The sequence below is a fragment of the Xenopus laevis genome, chromosome 3S, assembly GCF_017654675.1.
Source record: "Xenopus laevis strain J_2021 chromosome 3S, Xenopus_laevis_v10.1, whole genome shotgun sequence".
Classification (NCBI taxonomy): Eukaryota; Metazoa; Chordata; class Amphibia; order Anura; family Pipidae; genus Xenopus; species Xenopus laevis.
This window is the reverse complement of record NC_054376.1, coordinates 14,645,329-14,670,637: the sequence shown is the minus strand read 5'-3', so window position 1 is coordinate 14,670,637 and position 25,309 is coordinate 14,645,329. Positions and strand designations below refer to the sequence as shown.

General features: G+C 40.1%; 1 protein-coding gene across 4 annotated transcripts in view; it reads right to left on the bottom strand.

Moving 5' to 3' along the window:
* rnf130.S (ring finger protein 130 S homeolog) overlaps positions 1-12,904 on the bottom strand; it is a 139,758-nt gene extending 126,854 nt beyond the window's left edge. For 2 of the 4 annotated variants that reach the window (XM_041588024.1, XM_018254939.2), the window contains exon 1: positions 11,819-12,904. In XM_041588024.1, coding sequence (XP_041443958.1) covers positions 11,819-12,065 — 247 coding nt within the window. In that variant the 5' untranslated portion in view covers positions 12,066-12,904. The remainder of the gene's footprint in view (positions 1-11,818) is intronic. The other 2 variants (XM_018254938.2, XM_018254937.2) reach the window with 2 other exon arrangements.
* Positions 12,905-25,309: the final 12,405 nt, after the last annotated feature.

The window sequence follows — 25,309 nt, the reverse complement described above, 5'->3', positions numbered from 1 at the left end:
ACCAGCTGCTCAGAGCCCACGGAGCATGTGAGTGTCACAGACACTTTCCAAGATGGTGACCCCCTGTGACAAGTTTGAAGTCCTGGATCATTGCTGCTATTGACAAGCTGAAACTTTAGACTGGTGCAATACGTTTAGTACATAAAATATGTCAGTTTAAGCCCCATTCATTTTTAGGGTTTAGCTCCTTTAACTAAATAAATTTTTGTAAGGTGGTGAGTTTCTTTTGTGCCAGCCTGTACTGGAAGTGTCTGAGGCTTAAGGAAACAAACAACTACCAATTATCCAATTAGTAAATGTTCACCATCTAACACAGTGGTCCCCAACGATTTTTGGACCGGTGACCGGTGCAATATATTTTTTTCTTTGCAAGGACCGGGGGTGGGGTCTGCGGGGTCAAGGAGTGGTCAGCGGGTCGGGTAGGGTCAGCGGGGTCGGCAGCGGGGTTGGCGGGGGTAGACAGCAAGTTTGGACGTGCCAAACGAGAAACGGAATTATGTTGTCAGATGCTGACGGGCCGTCAGTATGTGGTCTATTGAGCAAAGGGAATGGAGCGGGAGTATGGTGACTGGAGGAGTAGAAGGTCAAAATGTGCAGCCGAGTGTCTGGAGATCGAGCAACGGCATAAAAAGGAAGAAATGAGATAGAAGGAAAAGAATGAGAAAATCCACTTAGATGCTAGAGAGAGAAGGAAGGGGGAGCATAAAGCACAAAAGGAAGAGGGGGATGGAAGTGTCAATGCAAGTACTGAGAGTTTTGCAAAAATCCAGATATTTTAAGATTAATCAGCACTCATTTGTGCAGCAATTAGCATATGAAAAAGTTTAAGGTACCTGGTGAATTAAATCATAAAAGAAAAGTATGTGAGAAAGATAGGAAAGAATTAATTAAGGACCAGGTTGGTAGGTTCAGGGAACAGACAGGAAAGTGTATTTCCAAGATAAGAGGAGAATCTAGGGAAGCTGGCAGTGTAAATGGCTCAGGGAGACTTTCCACAATGTTAATATGAGCACATACATATAACACGGCTTAGGCATACTTTAACACAGAGCAACCATATAACTTGGAATGAAAACAGCACAGGGATGAAGAGATTTGGCCTGAACACTCTCCCTGCAGTTTGTCAGTTTCTGTTGCAAGATCCACAAGTATAATCATGACAATCCACAACTTAGAATAGCCTCTTGATGGGCTTGTTCTGAATATATTTTTGCCTACTTTTATAATTAAATCTAAAAATCTATGCTTTATGTTTTTTATTGAACTAAACAGGGTTATAATTAGAAGCCTTATTCATCAAACTCATGTTGAACATGGGGCTTGCTGCCTCTTTACAAGCAAACGTCTCTTAAAGGGGAACTAAAGTCTAAAATAGAATAAGGCTAGAAATGCTGTATTTTATATACTAAACATAAACATGAACTGCACCGGAAGCCTAGTTCAACAAATGATTTATGCTTTCAAAGTTGGCCGAAGGGGGTCACCATCTTGTAACTATGTTAAACATCTTTGCAAGACCACGCACATGCTCAGTCTGGTCTGAGCTTCATTTGGTAGGAGCTTCTGCTAGGAAAGGGAGCCCCCTATAAGATGTATTGGATCTAACTGTTAATGAATAAGTGACTCCTAACTGCTGCTTGAAGAGAAAATAAGAAGAAACAGATATTGAGGAATAGTGAATATAAACTTGATTATTACAGAAACCATGCAGAATAGTTAATTGAGTCAAACATACTACACCATATAGGTTTCTGGTTTCTGTTGCCACAGGCGCTGATCCCCTTTTTTATTCTTTGGAGAATAGTTAATTTATTGTATTTTGAAAGGTTATGTCAGTATGCTGAAGCTTATATTAAAAGTACAAGGAAAGTCTAAAATAAGGCTAGAAATGCTGTATTTTGTATACTAAACATAAACTTACTGCACCACAAAGACTAATTAAACAAATGATTTATGCTTTCAAAGTTGGCCACACGGGGCTGTCATCTTGTAACTTTGTTAAACATCTTTACAAGACCAAGACTGTGCACATGCTCAGCGTGATCTGTGCTGTTTAGGCATCCTCATAAATTATCAAAACAGCACAAGTCAAATAATATGTGCCATAGAAGCTAATACAGCAAGACTGATTAATAATCAGAATATGCAGACTGCACTGGGTCTGCGGATACAAATCTCTACACAGTCGTCAGCTACTTTATAAGCAAACAAACAAAGCTGCTCGGGGTCAGGGAAGTAAGGTTGGGGGGGGGCTCCCTGACATTTGAAAGTATGATTGTTTCCCTGCAGAGCAGTTAGAGGCTGCCAGAGTAAAACTAAGGGGGAATTTCACTGCATACAACCAGGTTTATTATAAAAACTATACACATTTTTTAATTAAAGTATATTGGAGATAGATTTATTTTTATTAAAGAAAGTAAAAATAGTATTGTTTGCCTTTACATCCCCTTTATCCCTCCCTGTCATTTTTCAAAATGACACCACCAAAAATAACCACTTTCTATTGTTCCCCAAACAACATTAGTGAGGTTGTGAAAACCTTTTGGTTCCCCTGTATTACAGTGAGAAAAAAAAGCAGATTCAGTGCTGTTAAATGATGCCATCATGGCCCTAGTTACTTTCCATTACCTTCCTGAATATCCAGTGACCATGAGGCTAAATTTAAAAAAAAAAAAAAGACAGGGATGGTAATCTTCTCCTTCAAACTATAACTTACAGCGCAGTTCCAACCGCACTTATATCCATCAGTCTAAAGCAATTATAAAATGGTCTAGATTTCTGAAAGCCAAACTAGATGTTTTAGAGCAAGGCTGTCTGGCACAACATCATTATATCATTAAATTGTAGCCCTTAAGCAAGAGGAATCAAGAATAAATGATCTGCTGCATCAAAAAAATGTTGGACAGAAAGACAGGGATGTACTTTGTACTGCTCTGGGCCATTATGGAAGTCTTCCATATTACCCCAAACATATTAGTGGTTACATTAAACATTCAAGCCATAATCTTAATCATGTTTGCAAGACAACCAATAATAAAAATAATGCAATATTAAAGGGGTTGTTCACCTTTGAATTTAATTTTTGGTATGATGTAAAGAGTGTTAATCCAAGACAATTTGCAATTGGTTTGCATTTTTTAATTATCTGTGGTTTTTGAGTTATTTAGCTTTTAATTCAGCAGCTCCTCAGTTTGCAAGTTCAGCAATTATACATTGATTTGAATGAGACACTGGAATACGAATGGCCTGAATAAAAAAGACGAGTAATAGAAAGTAGCAATAACAATAACTCTGTTGTACAAAACACTTATTTTGTACAACAAACACTTCAAAAAGTATAGAAAATAAATAATGAAGACCAATTGAAAAGTTGCTTAGAATTGGTCAGTTACAATAGAACCAACTATAAATGACCCACCTTTAACCACTTTAAATGAAAACAGAATATGTTTAAAGCAACCTGGAAAAAAAATGTTAGGGATAAAACCATAAACTGACTTAAGTTTTTTTTTTAGCAGCCATTTCCTGCCAGTTGCACCCACCCATGCTGATCAAAACCAAAAAAGTTGTGTAGATCATAAAAAGTAATGAAGCTGAAAAAAAAATTGCTCGCTCTCTCTCTGACAATGCACTCAAAGAAGTTACGAAAGCCACAAGACTAAATAGTGTTTGACAGGAAGTCCCCTGACAAGTTGTATTACTTCTTAAAAGATACAATGTATAGGCTAAAGTATCAACATGAACTGAAACCAAGTTTCAAACCCTTTGAATATGTGCCACTTCATTAAAGGGATACTGTAATGGCAAAACATGTTTTTTTCAAAACGCATCAGTTAATAGTGCTGCTCCAGCTAAATTCTGCACTGAAACACTGTTCTCAAAAGAGCAACAGATTTTTTTTTATATTCAATTTTGAAATCTGATATGGGGCTAGGCATATTGACAGTTTTCCAGCTGCCCCCAGTTATGTGACTTGTGCTCTGATAAACTTCAATCACTCTTTACTGCAAGTTAGAGTGATATCACCCCCTCCCTTTTTCCCTGCACTTTAGGGAGCTAGCACACGAGCAGATTCGGGGATTTTTAGTCGCCTGGCTACTAATCACCTCTTCTGCAGGGCAACAATCACCCCGAACTGCCTTCGCCATGCCTGCCGCCTGCTATAATGACAAAACGCTAGCCCCAATGCTCTTGCTGTGCTTCGTTTTCTACAGTCGCCATAAGTTTCCTCCCAAGGAAACTACTTTCTTGAGGCCTTAGGATGGAACTACTTTCTGGCAGGCTGTTATTTCTCCTACTTAATGTAACTGAATCAGTCTAAGTGGGACTTGGCTTTTACTATTGAGTGTTCTTAGATCTACCAGGCAGCTGTTATCTTGTGTTAGGGAGCTGCTATCTGGTTACCTTCCCATTGTTCTGTTGTTAGGCTGCTGGGGGGGGTGTGATATCACTCCAACTTACAGTACAGCAGTAAAGAGTGACTGAAGTTTAAAGGACCAGTAACATCAAAATTTTTTTTTAAAAAATTCGTTAGTATACAACGAAAAAAACACACCAAGACGAATTAAACTTTAAATAGCAAAGCCTTTATTAAGAAATAACTTACTGAAATTCCACTTCCGCTCCTCTTCAGAAACGGCGACCATCCATTCTACGGCGTTTGATTTCTCCTCCATGACAGCTGTTCTCTGACCCGATCTCCTTCTCTTCTTCATCCTCCGTCCTCCCAGGTGTCCAACAGCAGCAGTAGGAAGGCGATGTGGGTAGCCTCCCCAATGTCTCTACAAAAGGTGCAGTAGGGTAGAGGAGTGCAGACACGAGCGTGCAGCCTGCGGGGGAGCCGAGCTGAACCGGTACTTATACATCCGCTGAGTCCTGCGCCATGGAATCGCCGTGTATCTAGAGCCCAGCAGCAGCGGTATGGGGGTCGCCTTCCTAGGATCTCCATGGACTGCAGCTTGTGGGGAAGCCGAGGCAGAACCCCTGCCTATACTTCCTGCGCTGCCAACTCCGGCCGGGCAAAAGGGCCAATGCAACTTTAGGAGTCCGACCACAGCTCCTATCTCCGCTTACGCCCACGGCCGCTTTGAAATTAAATGAGCGACGGCTTCATTATTATCCACAACCCGAATTAATGACCAGTAGCGCTGGCAGCGCAGGAAGTATAGGCAGGGGTTCTGCCTCGGCTTCCCCACAAGCTGCAGTCCATGGAGATCCTAGGAAGGCGACCCCCATACCGCTGCTGCTGGGCTCTAGATACACGGCGATTCCATGGCGCAGGATTCAGCGGATGTATAAGTACCGGTTCAGCTCGGCTCCCCCGCAGGCTGCACGCTCGTGTCTGCACTCCTCTACCCTACTGCACCTTTTGTAGAGACATTGGGGAGGCTACCCACATCGCCTTCCTACTGCTGCTGTTGGACACCTGGGAGGACGGAGGATGAAGATGAGAAGGAGATCGGGTCAGAGAACAGCTGTCATGGAGGAGAAACAGCAAGGGAGGAGAAATCAAACGCCGTAGAATGGATGGTCGCCGTGTCGCCGTTTCTGAAGAGGAATTTCAGTAAGTTATTTCTTAATAAAGGCTTTGCTATTTAAAGTTTAATTCGTCTTGGTGTGTTTTTTTCGTTGTATACTAACGAATTTTTTTAAAAAAAAATTTGATGTTACTGGTCCTTTAATAGAGCACAAATCACATAATTGGGGCAGCTGGGAAACTGACAATAAGTCTAGCCTCATGTCAGATTTCAAAATTGAATATAAAAATCTGTTTGTTCTTTTGAAAAATGGATTTCAGTTCAGCATTCTGCTGGAGCAGCACTATTAACTAATGCATTTTGAAAAACAAACATGTTTTCCCATGACAGTATACCTTTAAACACACACAGATGTAAGAAAACAAAATCAGCTATACAATGAAACAAAACAGTCCAACAGAATGGATGAAATGGATGAGTGTAAATATACTTATATCCAATGCAACACTTAGAGGCACATTTATTAAGGGTCGAATTTCGAATTCATACGAGTTTTTGTTTTTTTTAAAACTCCCATAAACTTCGACCAACCGAAATTTATTATAAAAATCAAATTTTTTAAACTCAGGTGAATGGGATCGACCTGAATAGTCAAATATAATTAGATTCAAATTTTATAAAACTCGATTCGAGTTTTTTTCTCTGAAAAAACTTTAAATGTCAGGAAGGTTGCAAACAACTCTAAATTGATCCCTAGACCTCTCCCACTGACTTAAACAGCAATTCGGCAGGTTTTAGGTGGTTAATAGTCTAATTTGATTTCTTAAAGGGCCAAAGTATGATAAATCACGAAAACCAAATTAACATTTTTTTAAGACTCCCTAGTCGAATTTGACAGTTTTGACCATAAAAAAACTTGAAAATTTGAATTTAGAATTTTCAATTCGACCCTTGATAATTCTACCAATAGGGCTCACTGTTTATCAACTGAAATGTTTTAAATATGGCAGGCAGCAAGATGGAACTTTCAGTTCAGCCAATCAGGCAAAGAAGCTTAACAAAGAGAAGAATCCATAATATTGGTTTGAAAATCCAGTGTAATAAATCTTGAGATTGTGTCTTTGTGAAGTAGTCGGATATGAATGTTGAGGTCAGAATGAACTTGCAGTAGAAAGCTTTATAATCTCTGACAGCCAAGGAAAGTAAATGAAGACGATGCATACATATAAGGCTTACCAAATAAAATACTTTATTAAAAATATCTCACAGACCGGGACATATGAAAGGAGTTCTGCTGATGGCCCATTAAGCTCACTGAGACTGGCAGCTCAGGAATTAACCATCATCAGTTTCTTTGTGGGAGGCTGATTTAACACTAGTTTAGGCCACAGGAGGTACTCAAGGCTACTTGTCAATGTTCCCTGCTAAATGTATGTGAATTTTAACAGAAATAGGATAGAAAAAAAATATATTCAGGGGTAGCAAATCAGAGAATTCTACTTCAATCTTACTGCAGTTGCCTGTTCTCCCAGGTGCGTTGCTGCGAAGAGGCGAGTTGAGAAACCCACCTTAAGTGGCCATACACTTTTGGGGACACACCAACCTAGAAGCAAGGCACCTGGAGTGAGCTGACAGTATTTTGGAGCGAGCTGATAGGACTGCCTCTGGGAACCCCAGAAAAACTGTATATTGGGACTCAATACGCAAAAAACCCGTGAGGGTAAATGTGAGTGTGATTTTTTAATTGTTTTTAGTAGTTTTAAATAAATGGTTTTACACTATTATCGCTTTTACTCCTGTTTGGGAACTCGGAAGGAGCAGCGAATTCAGAGGGAGTGACCAGAAGGGTTTTCATGTTACATGCACCATACCACGGCAGTGGTTTGTAAGTAGGCATTTTGTACAGAAGGTGGAGGCACTTTATCCTTGGGAAAGATTTTCTCATCCATACAGGGAAAGCACTTACCTCTTTTCCTCTCACCTGTATTGTCATTTCATACCCTCACTAGTAGCTTCACGAAGGAGAAGGGGAAAATACACCTATTCAACATCCTAGTGCACGCACAGGGTGATATTTTATATTTTAAACATATTGCGCTATGCCTGTTTTTTATTTCTGTTGCCACAGGCGCTGACCGCTTCCTATACATATCCCCTCTGGGGGTATATATATATTCGATTGTGGATTCATATACAGTTGAGAGACTGTGAAAGGGGTCGGCAAGAAATATTCTAAGAGACTGACATTTTTTTCATTTTGCTGCATTTTTGTAAGCTATATATTGTTGTTAAGTGGCCATACACTATAAGATTTGCTTATTTGCAATACATTCATGGCTGGCCAATGCCAGCTGAGGGCTATTGGCAAACAGGCTGGCAATCTCGCTCCACTCCCGGTCCCTCCAGCACGAGAGCATAAGCGCACAACCATGCATGCTCAAACATTCAATGACAGCGGGGAATGGAGGTGGAGAGATTTTTTTAAAATTTTTAAGTTATGTGTATATGTATTGCTATTAAAAGCAGTGTCTGTCCTTTTATATTCTCTGCCCTGATGGCTCAATGTAAGACAAGGCAGCTGATTAACAGACCTGTATTTGCTGCTGGGGAACGGAGACTTTGTAACATTGTTTAAAAAGTAACAACCAGCAGTTAAGCAAATGCTGCTTTTAATAGCAAATACAACTAACTTTAAAAGCACTGAAAATTTTTAATAAATGTATATTGGAAAGTTGCTTAAAATAATATTTTCTTTTATAGGGCAAATTTGTGTTTGACTTACACTTTAATACTTTCTGTGCTGTGCCTTGGAATCTGGGATGGCCTAATTTTCCTTCCCCTCTTACTGAGCCAACTCTTGGAACAAACTCCCACTCAGTGTCTATTGACTAATGATAATCCGAACGACGGTAACACCAAAAAATGAAAGTGCTTTAAAGTAATGAAAATATCATGTAGTGTTGCCCTGCACTGGTAAAACTGATCGGTTTGCTTCAGAAACTATAGTTCATATAAACAAGATGCTGTGTAGCAATAGCAGAAATATAAAAAAGCCTATATGGCACAGGTTAAATAGTGGATAACAGATAACACCATTATGTTCTACAGAGCTTATCTGCTGTGTAACTGGAGCCTTTTCTCCTTTGAATGGCTGCCCCCATTGCTACACAGCAGTTTATTTATATAAACAATAGTAGTGTTTCTGAAGCAAACACAGTAGTTTTACCAGTGCAGGGCAACACTGCATCATATTTTTATTACTTAAAAAAACACTTTTGTGTTGTTACTGTTTTTTTAAGGACAGACATGACTCATTTTACAAGCTGCTCGCATGTAGCAACTTGTTTTTCAAACCTGGTCATTTTCAAACCTTTTGAATCTGTGAATGGTAATGATTTCATTTATGCACTCAAACCTGTGCCTCAAATAAGCATCAAGCACGTGGTGCATGACCCCAAGTCTACTAAATTAAAAATCAGAGCAATCAAAATGAAGATTCTGGTTGACTGAAAACAGCCATGCACATATTGTGACCAGAAGCTTTCAAGTCCTGAGACACATTAATTAATTCAACTGCTTACAGGAAAAAGCGAGAGTCACACTTCTTCAGATGCAAATAAAAAAGGAAAGGAGCCCTATACAGATCTCATGTTATATTTGTCTAGAACACATTAACTTACATATCAAAGTAAATAATGGTGCACTTAGACCTGGGTGCAAAAGAATAATCTGCTAGACAGAAATTACTAGGATTTTGTACAGGCATACACTAACATTTCTGGGGAATCACTTGCACACATAAGCCACAGGCTGCACCCAAGATGCCTGAAATAGAAGCAGCACATAGGGTTAGAAGGTGAACCCTATGTCTGTCAGCCTGGCTCCAAAATGTTCACCATTACATGGATCAATAAGACTGAGGTTTGCAGCACTTTAAAGAAGAGCTAATAGGATCCAGAGGTTTCAAGTCTTCACTAAAGAGGTGAGAGCATATAGAACATTTACTGGTAAAACAAATTCATACTATGTGCATAGGAATCAACGCACAAAGGAAAATGCAACAGGAATTTGTTTGTAATTGTACTTAAAAGATGCACACAATTGTCAACAGAGCCAAGGCTAGGAATAAAATCCTCCCACTTAAGGTGGCCATAGATGCAAAGATCCGCTCGTTTGGCCACATCCCCAAACGAGCGGATCTTTCCCCGATATGCCATTAACAAACATGGCTATATCGGGGGTAATCTGATTGTTCGGCTGATCCGATTACGATGTGCCGTGGGCTCCGGCGGGATCGGTCGGGTCAAAATCAAACCTGACCGCTCGACCAAACGACCAATCTCCGCCGGACGAAAGATGTCGGCACACGCCACACACAATGCAAAATTGTACGAATCCTCTATTCGTATGATAGGATCTGTGTGTCTATGGCCACCATTAGCTTTGATATATGAAAGCGGTCACCAATTGCAGTGCCCTTCAGTTATTGCAGCTGATATCACCTGTATGAACTGCTGAATAGGCAGTTATGAATACTACCTACAACTGGCAAAAGAGGAAAATTCTTCCAGAAGAGTGAACTTTTTGGGAACTGGGGGAAATAGAGAATATAAAGGAAAACACAGAAGGCTTAGAAGATTTTATGGTGTCAAATTTCTGGGGTTGGGAGGGGATTGTCAACAGTACTACCAGGGTCGGACTGGGGGGCCGCTTGTGAGCAAGCACACTATGTTTTTCCGGCATTTGCAGCAGGAAGGAGCCAACAAATAGTGGATCTGGGTACAGATCCAAATCGGCAGGGCAAAGAAGAGCCAGGGCCCACCGGATTTTTTCCCCAGTGTCCCGCCAGCCCAGTCCGACCCCGAGTACTACTAACTAAATCATAATATATGGCTACTTTAAAAAAATACATTTACCTCCTATAGCTCAGTAGAAATATTCTTCTAAAGGAAATTGAGCAAGGAATGAAGTACGGGGCAAGTCTGTACTAGAACTTAGCTAAAAGGGGAAAAGAGGAAATGTGTCTGTACAGTTGCCAAAACAAATGAGGGAACAAAAACAAGACTGTGTAACTTCACTGAAAAACAAAGAAAGCTGATGGAGTACGGTGGGTGAATGTATGGGGCAATAAGCCTTATAATATGTGTTTGATGAGGCTTAATGTTAATAATAATAATAATCCAGTTTTGAAATAGCTTTCATTGAAAATTAATAGAGGGAGACAATTGTGCCTGAATTATAATAAAGCTTGGGAAATGGCTTACAACCCTGGACTTCATTTAACAAACTCGTCCATTTTACAAAAGGTTTGTACCCATCAAATGAACAGCACTAGAAACAAGACAATGGGGAACATGCAAAAAGGGAATATTCAGATTTCTTAAATGGATACTGTCATGGGAAAACATGTTTTTTTCAAAAACAAATCAGTTAATAGTGCTGCTCCAGCAGAATTCTGGACTGAAATCCATTTCTCAAAAGAGCAAACAGATTTTTTTATATTCAATTTTGAAATCTGACATGGGGCTAGACATATTGTCAGTTTCCCAGCTGCCCCAGTCATGTGACTTGTGCCTACACTTGAGGATGGAACTACTTTCTGGCAGGCCTTCTTAATGTAACTGAATCAGTCTCCGTGGGACTTGGCTTTTACTATTGAGTGCTGTTCTTAGATCTTCCAGGGAGCAGTTATCTTGTGTTAAGGTGGCCATACACGGGCAGATAAAGATGCCGATATCGGACGTTTGGACCAATTTGACAGCTTATCTGCCCGTGCATGGGGGCTTCCGACGGGTCTTCTCGATCGATATCTGTCCACGATATCGATCGGGGAGGTTTGATTTTTAACCCTTGGCGTATCGTAGCCATGCCGTTAGTGGCATATCTGGGAAAGATCCGCTCGTTTGGCCAAACGAGCGAATCTTTGAGTCTATGGCCAGCTTTAGGGAGCTGCTATCTCATTACCTTCCCATTGTTCTGTTGTTAGGCTGCTGGGGGGAAAAGGGAGGGGGTGATATCACTCCAACTTGCAGTACAGCAGTAAAGAGTGATTGAAGTTTATCAGAGCACAGGTCACATGACTGGGGGCAGCTGGGAAATTGACAATATGTCTAGCCCCATGTCAGTTTTCAAAATTGAATATAAAAATATCTGTTTGCTCTTTTGAAAAATGGATTTCAGTGCAGAATTCTGCTGGAGCAACACTATTAACTGACGTGTTCCCATGACACAAATCTACAAATAGAAATCTCATAACAAACACACATGAAGCCCAACCTAATTAGACAAGATCCAGAAGTAAAACCATCCCTACAGGCAATGAAAAGTAGACTTATGCATACCTCCATGGATGTGCACTGGTGTCAGGAGGAGCCCTTTGGCTTCCGTTTTGGCAGAGTCCAGTCCGTAGCGTCCTCCATCGATTCTTAGGAGCACTGGATTGCTACTTGGGTCTTGAATGGTGACGTTTACCAGTGCACTGTAATTTTCCACATTGGCCGTATCTGACCCACTCTGAACCATAGAACAGGGCAAAAGGACCAGTATAGGCAAACAGTTCAGATACTGCAGGGAGCGCCTGGGAATCATCTTCAACCCAGTCTGTACCCACGAACAATAAAATGATCCTTTGGTCTCATAAACAATTAAAGTGCAAGCTGAGGAATGTCCCCCCCTGAAAAGTTACAAAATATTTAACACAATCCTATGCAAATGGTAGAAACTGGAAAAATATGAATATATTGGCAATTCATGTGCAATAAAAAAAATGTCTTGTGTTCAAAGCACCTCCAGGGTTATATTATCCTAGAAGAGAAGCAACACATAGAGGATGTACAGGAAGAATCCCCAGAATGACAGTAGGAAACCAGCCTCCTAATTGGCCACTTTCTGCTTTTATTTATGAAGGGAAGATATGTTGCCATAAAGGGTTGTTGTGGCTCCCCGGGTGCAGTAGGACTCCCTGTAGGCGTCTGCCAAACCGCATTGTCTAATGGGGTCGGCGGGGAGGGGGGTCACATTGTGTGAAACTCAGAAATACATCCTGCCAGTCAGAGGGGGGGGACACCGCAAAGCTAAGGTGACCCGAAGAGCTGACAAACCTCCGCTACACTGTACACGGGCAGAGCTGTTGCAGATCCTTCTTCCCAGCCACGATACTTTTCTGAAAACCCTCACACAGGAAAATGAACCTCCGTGCAGAAATGGAAATCCAATCCAAAAATGCGAAAAGGAAACGGTATTACTCTTTCTTTACACCTCCTGCTTTCCTTGCCGCAGCTGCAAGCTAACTGAAGTCCCAATTCTGTGGCAGGCAGAGGCAGGAACGCGACAGCTCCTCCTCCCACATCATGTGACCGCTGTTTTCCTGAGCTCATTCATGGAAGCGACGCCTGCCAGCAGCAGAGGAGAGTGGCGCATGCGCTCTGGTCATAGACCAGTGAGTAGCAGATGCACCTAGGAAGGTCTTATTATGCTCGCTGTATCGCGATAGACTCACGCACCTGTTGCTTAAAGGAACACTAACACCAAAAAATGTAAGTGTTTTAAAGTAATGAAAATATCATGTACTGTTGCCCTGCACTGGTAAAACTGATCTGTTTGCTTCAGAAACACAACTATAGTTTATATAAACAAGCTGCTGGGGAGCAATGGTGGAAATTGAAAAATGGCTATATGGCACAGGTTAATTAATGGATAACAGATAACACCATTAGACAGACAGAACTTATCTGCTATCTGATGTGTAACCTGAGCCTTTTCTCCTTTGAATAACATTGTGTGGAACATTTTCTCCTTTGAATTGCTGCATTTTCTCCTTTGAATTGCTGCCCCCATTACCTTGTTCATTTTACAAAATTTGGTAGGTTATGAAAGTTTGAAATTATTTCTTCTTATCCAAACTGTTTTTTTGTTTCTCAAAATTGTTACAAAGTATCTTATTTGCACCTGTTACCTGTACTGTGTTCTCTGCTAAAAGTCTGACCACCAAGTAGTTAAGAAGTTGTCAGGAGAAAGAAAGAGGCTGTGCTGATGTTCTTCTGCTTAGGAAAGGTTTGAGAAAGGATGTTCTAAGCAGAAGATCATCAGATCTTTCTCCTTTCTCAAAATTGTTACAAAAGTATCTTATCTGTAGCTGTATCTATAGCTGTGGCTGTTCTGGGCTCTCTGCCAAAAGCCAATTAAGTTAGAAACATTGTTTATTTTTCTGCCTGTTCAGTGCAGAGAAAATGGGACTTACCAGTACAAACGAGGGACTGCCGGTTGAGCTGTCAAAAGAGGGACTGTCCCTCTAAAAACAGGACAGTTGAGAGGTATGTCTCTTGTATTTATACATATTTATCTAGAAATATATTGCCATACTCTTGTTGGATAAAAAATATATGTACATTTATGTTAGAATAACTATCTGTACTTTAAATGTATTTTAAACAATGAGTCACTAGGGGCAGAAACATACACTTATTTAGTTAACCAATTGTGATTCCACCCATGTGATTTCCTATTGGCTCTTTTTCCTTTAAATACTTTGTATGTATCAATTATTAGTTAGCCTATGATTAAGTGTCCTGTGGGGACACGAAACGCGTCAGGCTTTTATTTTTTATACAAGATGTAAATAAAGCTTTTTGTACTACTTTACTAATATTTTGAGACTCCTGGACTTTACTTAATTTAGCCATATTTTTGGGGTGTCGGAATGGTGCCAGCTCTATTCAGGTTTTGTATGCATTTCTCCCCCTGCTGAGGGCTTGGAGCTTGAGCACCTGGACCCCATATGGAAAGCGGTAAGCTTGTCCTTATATCCTCAAATGTCCATGCTTTTTATTATTTTCCTTTATATGTCTCTGTGCTGCCTCAAAAATCACCTGACCAGAAATACTGCAGCTTTAACTATAACAGGAAGAAGTTTGGGAGCAAAAGACAGAATTCTGTCTGTTAATTGGCTCATGTGACCTAACATGTATGGTTTGTTTGGTTTGTCTGTGTGCACCGTGAATCGCACAATCCCAGGGGTCGGCCCTTATTTTTTAAAATTGCATTTTTCTTCTTATGATTACCCAATGGCACATACTACTAAAAAAGTATATTATGAAAATGGTTTATTTACATGAAATAGGGTTTTACATATAAGCTGTTTTATGCAATATCTTTTTATCGAGACCTACATTGTTTGAGGTGTATAGTTTCCCTTTAAGCAAATCACTATGCAGGAAAGTATAGTTACATAGTTAAGATAGTTACATAGTTAAATTGGGTTGAAAAAAGACAAAGTCCATCAAGTTCAACCCCTCCAAATGAAAACCCAGCATCCATACACACACCCCTCCCTACTTTTAATTAAATTCTATATACCCATACCTATACTAACTAAAAATAAAGGAAATTCCATCTTCCTAAGGGATATAACACAAAATACAAGCCTGATGTTATGACTCTTTGCATGCATGGTATTTTCTCTGCTTGTGTTTTTAGTATACACTTATGGGCACGTCATCCGTCTGTCAGTGCACACACAGGGCAGATATTGACATAGTGTCTAAATCTGAAAAGCAGTGACATAACTACCATACAGCAGGGTTTATGTTATGTTATGTGCTGATGGCAACCACTGTCAGGAATGCATGAAGAGTGGTGATCAGAAAACTTTTAAGCAGGGGGACTTGGCTCCCGATCATTACACCACTGCTGAAAAGTCTGAAGATCTCTGATATAGGGGAGCTGGATTTCCCAAAGATTATAGTTTCAACACAGTTTCCATCAAGATATATTTTAGCTATTTTCATATCAGCAGCACAGTTTTCAGAGCTTTATTCTGTAAAATGGGTATTCGATTTAAGCAAAAACTGTCAGAACAGAATTCAGCTCTATTTCAGTCTGTATAAATAGACCTTATGGTTAGTTAGTGAAACAAATGGACAATTTAATGACCTAAAGTGGTGGGTCTCATGCAGGGGCAATCCTGGATTCTGTGCCACCCTGAGGTGGCTTGCCGCTTCCACCCCCACCCCCTGTGCTCACCTTTTTGGCCTGGTGAGAGTCCAGGGGTGTCCTGATGCTAGCTTAGAAAAGTGAAAAAATGTACATTCTGTGCACCTGAAATTAGTTTCTTAAAGTTACCTGGAGAGCCATTTCTGCCAGGCCTGATAACCAGTGGGGCAATGTCAACTGAGTCGAGTTTCTTAGCTGTGTCATTGGCGCAGAACCCCTGGTCTCGTGCCCGATTCTGGGCCATACAGGCAGAGAAGTGGAGCTAGATTTGGGATGGATCAGCAAAGATGGAACAGAAGGGTATTACCAATTTACTGGCAAATACATTTCAGGTAACTTTATAGTATTGGCCAGGCCTTGGATAATGATTACTAGATAGCTGGCAAAATTCCAGTTGGATAGCAATCCTAACAGACCTCCAAGCAGGGCCAGTTTGTCACTGAGTGTCGCCCAAACCTATGTCATCAGTGTCGGACTGGGCCGGTGGGACACCGGGGAAAAAACCCGGTGGGCCCCGGGCTCTTGTGGGCCCCGCCGGCCCAGATCCGCTACTTAGTTAGGCGGCGTGACCCCACTTTGTCGGGGTTGCGGTAGAATAGGAGATCTGTGCATGCGCACAAAGGTAGCAATGCGCGCGTGCGCACAAGCGCGGCGCTGCCTGCATGCGCACTAGCTAATAAAGCACGCCGGAGCGGGGCCCTGGGGCAGTAGCCCCGGTGGGCCCCAAGCCCCCCAGTCCGACCCTGTATGTCACCCTCCCTTGCCCACTTTTTTTGCACTGGAGTGGGTTGAGGGAGGATCGCATTGCTAGCGCAGAGAGTAGGGTTGCCACCTTTTCTGGAAAAAAATACTGGCCTTCCTATATATTTATCATTTTTCCATATTAATAACATTGGGATCAACAATCATTTTTACTGTCCAGGCTGGTAAAATACCGGCCAAGTGGCAACCCTCGCAGAGAGTGAATAGCGCTCCCTGTACTAGAAGAGCTGAAACTCTTTAAAAATTAAAATTTCGGGCATTGATGTTAGCAGAGTTTCTTTTTGCCATACCTAGCAACTTGTGGGGCTCTGCTGCCTGAACTTGCTTCATGGCAGCAGTGCCCCTACTAGGGTTGCCACCCAGCTGGTATTTTACCGACCAAGCCGGTAAAACACCTGCCAGGGCCGGGGCCGGTATTACAAATTTACTGGCAATGTAGTTGCCGGTAATTTGTAATACCCTTAGGAAAAAGCCCTTGGCCCGCCCCCAATTCGCTCAGTATTTACTTTTTTTTTCAGGTTTCAATCCATTGCGCGTTTTACTCTGCCCCCTTTTGCGTCACTGTACGTGGCCCCCACCACCTTTTATGTCACGGACCTCCCTTTTTTTGTTCCAGCCCCCCCACCGGCCCATAAATTTCTTTAGAAAAGGTGGCAACCCTATCCCCTACCTCCATGCTTAAATATAGTACTGAATTAGGTATTGCTGTGCACCGGCCCCTTTGAAAAAAAAGTGAGTTTCAATACACAATAACACACCCTTGTGCTAAGCAGTGTATATGGTTCAAAAATCATGTGCACACGATTGTTCCATGTAGGAGCTACCCCAACAGATTCTCCTAAAAAGCTTAACTTTGTAAGCCCTGTATTGTAGGGTGTTAAAGCACATGTATAGATAAGTACAAAACCATAATAGGTTAACAGCATAGAAAAAAAATTGTAATCCTCTAAACATTTGGTAGATCCAGCGCCGTTTCTGGGGCCTGAGGCGGCTCCTGCAATGCCGCCCCCCGCACCGACTTACCTGTCGGCGAGGGGAGGCAGGAACACGATTGCGGAGAGCGCAATTGCGCTCTCTCGCAATAGCGCAGCCGAATTTCCGGTTTAAAAACCGGAAATTCGGCTCTTAAAGGTGCAGGAGCGGCTTTTTGCCGCCCCTGGAATCCTGTCTGGCGCTGCCGCCTGGCGGAGTGCCCCTGGGTAGATCATGTTGTTACGGGATATATACAGTAAAATTCAATATTGTAGTCATAAAAGGCTATGGGGAAGGGGACACGGGCAGATTCAGGGAGATTAGTCGCCTCTTCTTTGGGGCGACAATCTCCCCGAACTGCCTTCCCGCCGGCTATAATGAAAAATCGCCAGCGGGATGGTACTAGTGGAGCTTAGTTTTCCGAAGTAGGAAAGGCTACCCAAGTGAGCAGTCTGGGGAATGTTATGCCACCTGGGGATGTTGCTCTCTGTAGTCTTTATTTTGCTTTAATTCAGCTGTCATCTGCTGTTTAAATAGCCAGCAATTTCATTTCTTTTAGAAATGGAAACAGTGTACTCTAGGAAGTTTGGAGAAAGCAGGGCAAAGCTTCACCTACCCCCCTCCCTGCTTCTTTGTCCTATCTGATCCCAGCAGCCCTTCCTCACAAAGAAATGAAAAGAGATTTCCAGCACCAGCTAACTCATTGAATTCCTTTTTTCGCTGCTCTTTGTTGCTGTTAGAAGTCTGATTAAAATAGTCATTTTATAAGCAGGGTATGAAAATGATGTGCGTTATATTAAAAAAATATTTTTCAATTTTTTTCTTTGATAATTAAAATTCCGCTAACAGCAAATTTATCAGAATGATTTGGGTATTTCTTTTAGCGGTTGCGTTTTTCTAATGGCGGTGTTAACTCGCCCAAATGTTGCTGGACTATAACTCCCAACTCGTTCTGAACTGTTTTCAAGGTTTAAAGCAAGCTGGGACATATAAACCAGAGATACATTCTTAGGGTTAGTTCACACAAAGGAGATTCGAGGAGATTTTGTTGCGGCGCGACAGTGCAACTTCGGACAACTTCGGAAAACGAAGCGCCGCGTGTGCTTAAGCGCAGGCGACTTTTCATTATAGCGGATGGGAAGACACGCATAGGCAGTTCAGGGAGATTGTCGCCCAGAAGAAGAGGCGATTAGTCGCCAGGCGACAAAATCTTTCTGATAAAACAATTACCCTCTCTTCCTATAAATCAACGCCCCTGTTAACCATTTCACTGCCAGATGATATAGTACTTCCAATACTTGTACTCGTGTTTTAAAATTTTGTGCTCTTTCACTTTTTGGTTTACCTAGGAAATATATGTTATCATTTAAATATGCTATAATTTTCATGCAATTATATTTCTGTAGGATCAAACAAACTAAAAATGAATGCCAGGGGTCTACTGAACAGTTTGATGGCCAGTGTACATACAGTTAGGTCCATAAATCTTTGGACAGAGACAACTTTTTTCTAATTTTGGTTCTGTACATTACCACAAGGAATTGTAAATGAAACAACTCAGATGCAGTAGAACTGCAGACTTTCAGCTTTAAGTCTGTGGGTTGAACAAAAAGATTGCATAAAAATGTGAGAAACTAAAGTCTTTTTTTAACACAATCACTTTTTCAGGGGCTCAAAAGTAATTGGACTCAAAGGCTATTTCATGGGCAGGTGTGGCATTTCCTTTGTTATATCATTATCAATTAGATAAAAGCCCTGGAGTTGATTTGAGGGGGGGGGTGCTTGTATGTGGAAGACAACATGCGGTCCCAGGAGCTCTCCATGCAGGTGAAACAAGCCACCCTTAAGCTGCAAAATCAGAAAAAAATCCATCCGAGAAATTGCTACAATATTAGGAGTGGCAAAATCTACAGTTTGGTACATCCTGAGAAAGAAAGAAAGCACTGGTGAACTCAGCAACTCAAAAAGACCTGGATGTCCAGGGAAGACAACAGTGGTGAATGATCTCAGAATCATTTCCATGGTGAAGAGAAACCCCTTCACAACCGCCAAACGCTCTCCAGGAGGTAGGCGTATCTATATCCAAGTCTACCATAAAGAGAAGACTGCATGAAAGTAAATACAGAGGGTCCACAAGTTCAAGACTCTAGGCTGTCATTGCCAGCAAAGGGTTTTCAACCAAGTATTAGACAAGGAACATTTAATTTGTCCAATTACTTTTGAGCCCCTGAAATGAAGTGATAGTGTTGTGCCTCTGTCCAAAGATTTATGGGCCTTACTGTAGCTTTACCCAAGTATATGACATTTAGAGGTCCAAAAATGAAAATTATGCATATTTATTATATTACATCAGGGTCTACCAGTGACTGGGCTCTCTCCCATGATACAGCCTGCAATCCTTGTTCCCTTGGCAATTACCACTAATATGCCAATTGCAACCTGCCAAATCCTACTCTTTAATGAGAAAGCACAACCACCACTTACCTAATCATTTACCCCAGAAAGCTTTACTAGACCATTTATTTTGATACCATGCTGGCATTTTCATGACAACTTAGCAAACAATTTGCTTTCACGTAACATAGATCATGAACACAGCGCAGAGGTCCTGGGAAAGTATGTCATGGTCACATAGTTTCCTTTAAAACAGGCAAGTGATTGGTTAGTCTGTTTGCATATGCAATTTAATTATTATTTATAATACATAAAAAATGCATGACTAGACTAGAAGTAGTTAGTGGGGGATTTTGGAATCTAAATTTTGTTTTTTGTTTTCATCCTTTTATAAATCCTTCCAATTATTTCAGTTTAGTTTTTGTTTTCATTGCTTAATTAAATATATTTTTTATAGCACTTCTGTTTTAATTAGTCTTTGCTGTAATCAGTGAGTTGTTGCTTATGTGTGTGCCAATCCTTTATACATAAATAGTGGAGTGGTTCACAACAAAAACAAAGAGAGTTTCCATCAAAATCATTATAGAAGAAAAAGGTCCATTTTGCTCGTTCAGTGCATAAAACAAGGATTCTGGGCAATGAGATCAGAGGCAGAATTCACTGCAGATCATTTTTTTTGTTGTTGATTTGTGCGACTGTTTTGCATTTAGAAACACGGCACATTTTGAAAAGTATACACACATTTTGAATAGATTTTTAGCACAATCTCCATGAATCCTGAATGCAGTTTGTAAGAAATGATTTGAAAAACAAGTCACAATATTAACTGGATATGTTTAGTTGGAAAAAGACTTTTATTATATAACTTTTTAGGTCTGGCTGACAGCTCAGGAGTAGGTCATCTTCAGGTTAACTTTTAGTATGTTATTGCAACTTTGCAATTGGTCTTCATATTTTATTTTGTATAGTTTTTGAATTATTACTTGCCTTTCTCTTTTGACTCTTTCCAGCTTTCACTGACCCCAGCAGCCACAAACCTATTGCTCTGTGAGGCTACAATAATATTGTTATCTTTTATTGCTTCTTTTTCTATTTAGGCCCTCCTTTACTCATATCCCTGTCTCTCTTTCAAACCACTGCCTGGCTGCTAGGTTAAATTGGACCCGAGGAACTAGATAACTGCCAAAAACTGGAGAGCTGCTGCACAAAAAGATAAATGAATCAAAAATCGCAAATAATAAAAATTGAAGACCATCTGCAAATTGTCTCAATCTACACCATGCTAAAAGTTATTTAAAGCTGAAAAACCTCTTTAAATTGCTTATGTCAGTGTCCCATTAGGCCCTCTGTTGCAATGTCCCTGTTATATGTATAAACAGTGCTGTACAGTACATATAGGAAATATTTCCCAAGGGCTGCAGTAATAATTCATTAATTTAATTATATAACGGCACACTGAAGTCCAAACCAGGCCCGATCACCAACATCACTGCTCATCATCACTAATGCTCTTGTGGCCTACCCCCAGAAGTGTAGAGGCTGTTTAACAGCAAGAGAGAGAGACAACATGATGGCTCTGTTTTGCACCTAAATTCACATCATATCTACCCCTGAGTATGTGGCTCTGTGACAATCACTTTTCGGCCCGCATACCTAGATAAATAGTACTCTCCTTTGGTGAGATATAATTCATTGGTTTAATAAATTGATTATTAATAATTTGATTATGACTGAGGACAATTTAAACAATTAATTAAAATTGAGTGATAATATACTGGTGATATAAAGTGCAGTGCTAATAAATATAAGTTAATAATAGACTTAAGTAGATTCTAAAAATATTTAAAGTGACCATCAATTGAAAAGGATAAACACACCCAACTGCTTGATTAATAAGAATAGGAGGAATAATAAAATTGTAGATGGTGGAGTCTACAAAAGCATGGCCTCTAGAGAAAGTAGTAAGGGAAGAAGTACAAAAGGAAGGTAAACCGAGCAGCAGGCTAAAGCTTTTCACCACCACACTAGTTTTCAAAGTATTGGATCGTGATAACGTTATGTAATAAATTACCATTAAAAGGCTTTCAAATAAAGTGAGTGAGTGAGTGAGTGATGCCGACACGTTCCCAATATAGAGCTTTGTCAAGGCAAGACTGTACTAATGGCACGTGACTCGTCACTCTTTCGCATACCGTACTTTCTTAATGTACGTACTACTGGCACGTCAGTTAGTCTATTCAGCTTCAGATGCGAGACTGGCGCATCACTGTATATTCAGCATTGCAGGGGAATACAAGGCCTGTACTATTATTGTTACGGTAATTTTCATAGAGATACTGCAGGCCGCAATTGGCCCCAGGACCACACTTTGGGCCTGTCTGTGTTGTGTGACTCGAGTATAAGCCGAGGTACAGTTTTTCAGCACATTTTGGGTGCTGAAAAACTCGGCTTATACTTAAGTATATACGGTATATATGCATATACTGTATATGTTATATTGTTTGAAATATACCAATAAAACATGAATTAAAAAAAGGAGTTGTTTAGTATGATGTAGAGAGCGATAATTTAATTTTTTATTATTTGTGGTTTTTGAGTTATTTAGCTTTTTATTCAGCAGCTCTCCAGTTTGCAAATTCTGCAATCCGGTTGCTAGGGTCCAAATTACCATAGTAACTATGAATTGATTTGAATGAGAGACTGGAATATGAATAGGAGAGGCCTGAATAGAAAGATGAGTTATAAAAACTAGCAATAACAATTTTTTGTAGCTTTACAGAGCTTTTGTTTTTTAGATGGTGTCAGTGAACCCATATGAAAGCTGGAAAGAGTCAGAAGAAGAAGGCAAATAAATAAAAAATAAATAATGAAGACCAAATGAAAAGTTGAATTGGCCATTCTATAGCATACTAAAAGTCATATTAAAGGTGAACCACCCCTTTAAGTGGAAAATATAAATTTAAAAACCTTAGTGAAATATATTTTCCTATTTGGGATCAAGTACAAGGTACAGTTTTATTATTACAGAGAAAAATTCAAATTATTTGATTAAAATGGAGTCAATGGGAGATGGCCTTCCCGTAATTTGGAGCTTTCTGGATAAAGGGTTTCCGGATAATGCATGACATACCTGTAACATATTCTGTAGCACTGCATACCTCCCAACATTTTGGAAGTAGAAAGAGGAACAAAAAGATCTGCCGTGTCCATTTTGGTGGCCACATCCCCTAGTTACCATGTCCATTTTACAAAATTTGTCAAGTTATGAAAGTTTGAACACTTTTCTGTGGTTTTTATGTGTTTTTAGAGTTTTAATAAGGGTGAAATGCCCTTTGCCCCTAGTCTGGTCTCACTTTCATCTGCAAAAAGCGCTATGGGATTGCTGGAGTACCTCCTATTAATAAAAATGATTCATTAAAAGTATCAGTAAAAATATATCCAATCCAATCGGATGTATGTCATGTGAAAAGATCCAGGTTTGCGTTATTAGGGGCAGAGCACCACCTGGTGACAATGTTAGATTGCAGCACGTTGGAAGAAATGTATAAACACCACATTCTTCTTCGATTCCAAATAACTAAACTCAAATTTAAATTGTGTGTCCTGGAATACCTGGGGCTTTAAGCAATGTATTATGTGCTCCACAGTTCTGGACTCCCTTTAAAAATCTTATGGTGAATTGTACAATTTAAACTAACAAACCCAAATCCAGCAAGAATCAAGCTCCTTCTTTTTAATCTCTGTGTACACATCATGCTGAAAATGTATTCACTCTAGTTTAGGGAAGTGACAATATTCATTAGAAAATTCACTGGAATTGGAATTGGAACAGTAGTGACAGATAAAAAAGGATCTATATATATATTAATCAGATCAGAATATATCAGAATCAGATATATGGAAATACCATTATTGTGTTCAATGTAAATGTCCCACAACCCTTCAATTTCAATCTTATCCTGAGTGGCATATATAGGGCAACATTCCACTATTTGGCTGGGAGATTTTAATGCAGTGCTGGACCCATCACTAAGTAGACTCTGTCCTCTCTCCAGTGACACAATGGCCCTGATATATTAGAACTAAAACTTCAAAATGTATTAAGTATAAAAACCATGAAAAAAACTACAAAAACTCTCCAAGTAAAAGTTGGGTCCTATAAAAATCAATGTGAGCTGCGCTGATCGCTGATCATATCAGACCATTTTTAATCAGTTTAGTGGTTTTCTGATTTTTCTTGCTTATAATTGTCAGAAAAAACATTATTCGAATTGGTCACCCTGGGCCCTGGGCACTTGGTTACATTAGTATTCTGTGTCAGTCATTGACAGCAGCTCTACGTGTTTTTATAAAAAGGTAACCAATTTTGGAGTTTTTTTAATCAGCGAAGAACTCAAAATAAATTCCTAGCAAGGGCAATTCCATGCTTCTTGCCGCCTCCTGCAATGCAGCCCCTCACTCCCCAGCGCTTACCTTTTTTGTGCGGTCCAGGGGAGGCGCAAATAGCTTTTTTTGCAGGACAGTCCCAAACCTGGTATATGAATGGAGGACAAGCTGATCAGGGAAATATTGGGGCTCTTTAGAGCTCATGAGCTAAGGATAAGTGTGCAATGGTCTTACTACTCTGGTTGCTGGGGGACTTGATTTTAAATGCACTACAAACTTATAATGCTCACATAGTGTAGGACTCACGTACAATGAGGGGCCTTGACGTGGCATGTGAGCTTACATATTTTGGCCAAAGTGTGGTACAACAGACCATTATGTTGCATAGTTATTTAAGGAGACAATACATATTCCAAAACTGATAGAAACACACAAGTAAACTTTACACAACAAAAAGAACTCTCTGGTGTATTTTTGGCTGAGACATGATTTTTTGTAGATCATTTACTATTCTGTACTATTCTGTCTGTCTTTATATGTATATGCCAATACAGTCTCTATCTATCTATCTGTCTGTCTGTCTGTCTGTCTATATATATCCCACTCTCTCCCCCCCACGCTATCTATCTCTATCAAATTTTGGATCGTAATTTATAGAGAGAAATAAAAAACGCCACTTGATGAATAAGCGATTCTTATTAGTGGCAGAAAATCTTGTGACTTGCAAATTATGGTGTATGCATCATGCAGCCATCAAGTTTTTTCCAGTAAATACATTAATAAATTGGCGGATTTATATCTAGCTTATTTTTGCACGTATTTTTGTATGTATAATTCATACGAGCCTTAATAAATGTCACATTTTGACAATCTCTCCTTACAACTGAGACTTTTAATCTGATTATCATTTTATAACAGTTCTTCGGTCTTTCTGTCTTTTATGAATATGCCTATTAAGGATTGATGATCAAAACTGCATTGCATTTCTAGATGGGGCCTTACTAGTGCTTTGTAAATAAGGAGAAAGACCCTCTTTAAACCTGAGATGACCTAAAACATGTACAATGAACAGAAGTCTCTGTGAAAACATAAATCTGGTTAAGTAGTGAAACTGTGGAAGTGGCGCTCCCTGTTCATTAAAGGGGTTCACCTTTAAAATAACTGTTAGTATGATTTTGACAGTGATATTCAGAGGCAATTCACAATTGGTTTTAATTTTTTATTATTTGCCATTTTTTATTATTTAGCTTTTTATTCAGCAGCTCTCCAGTTTGAATTTTTAACAGCTATCTGGTTGCTAGGGTCCAAATTACCCTACCAAACAGGTA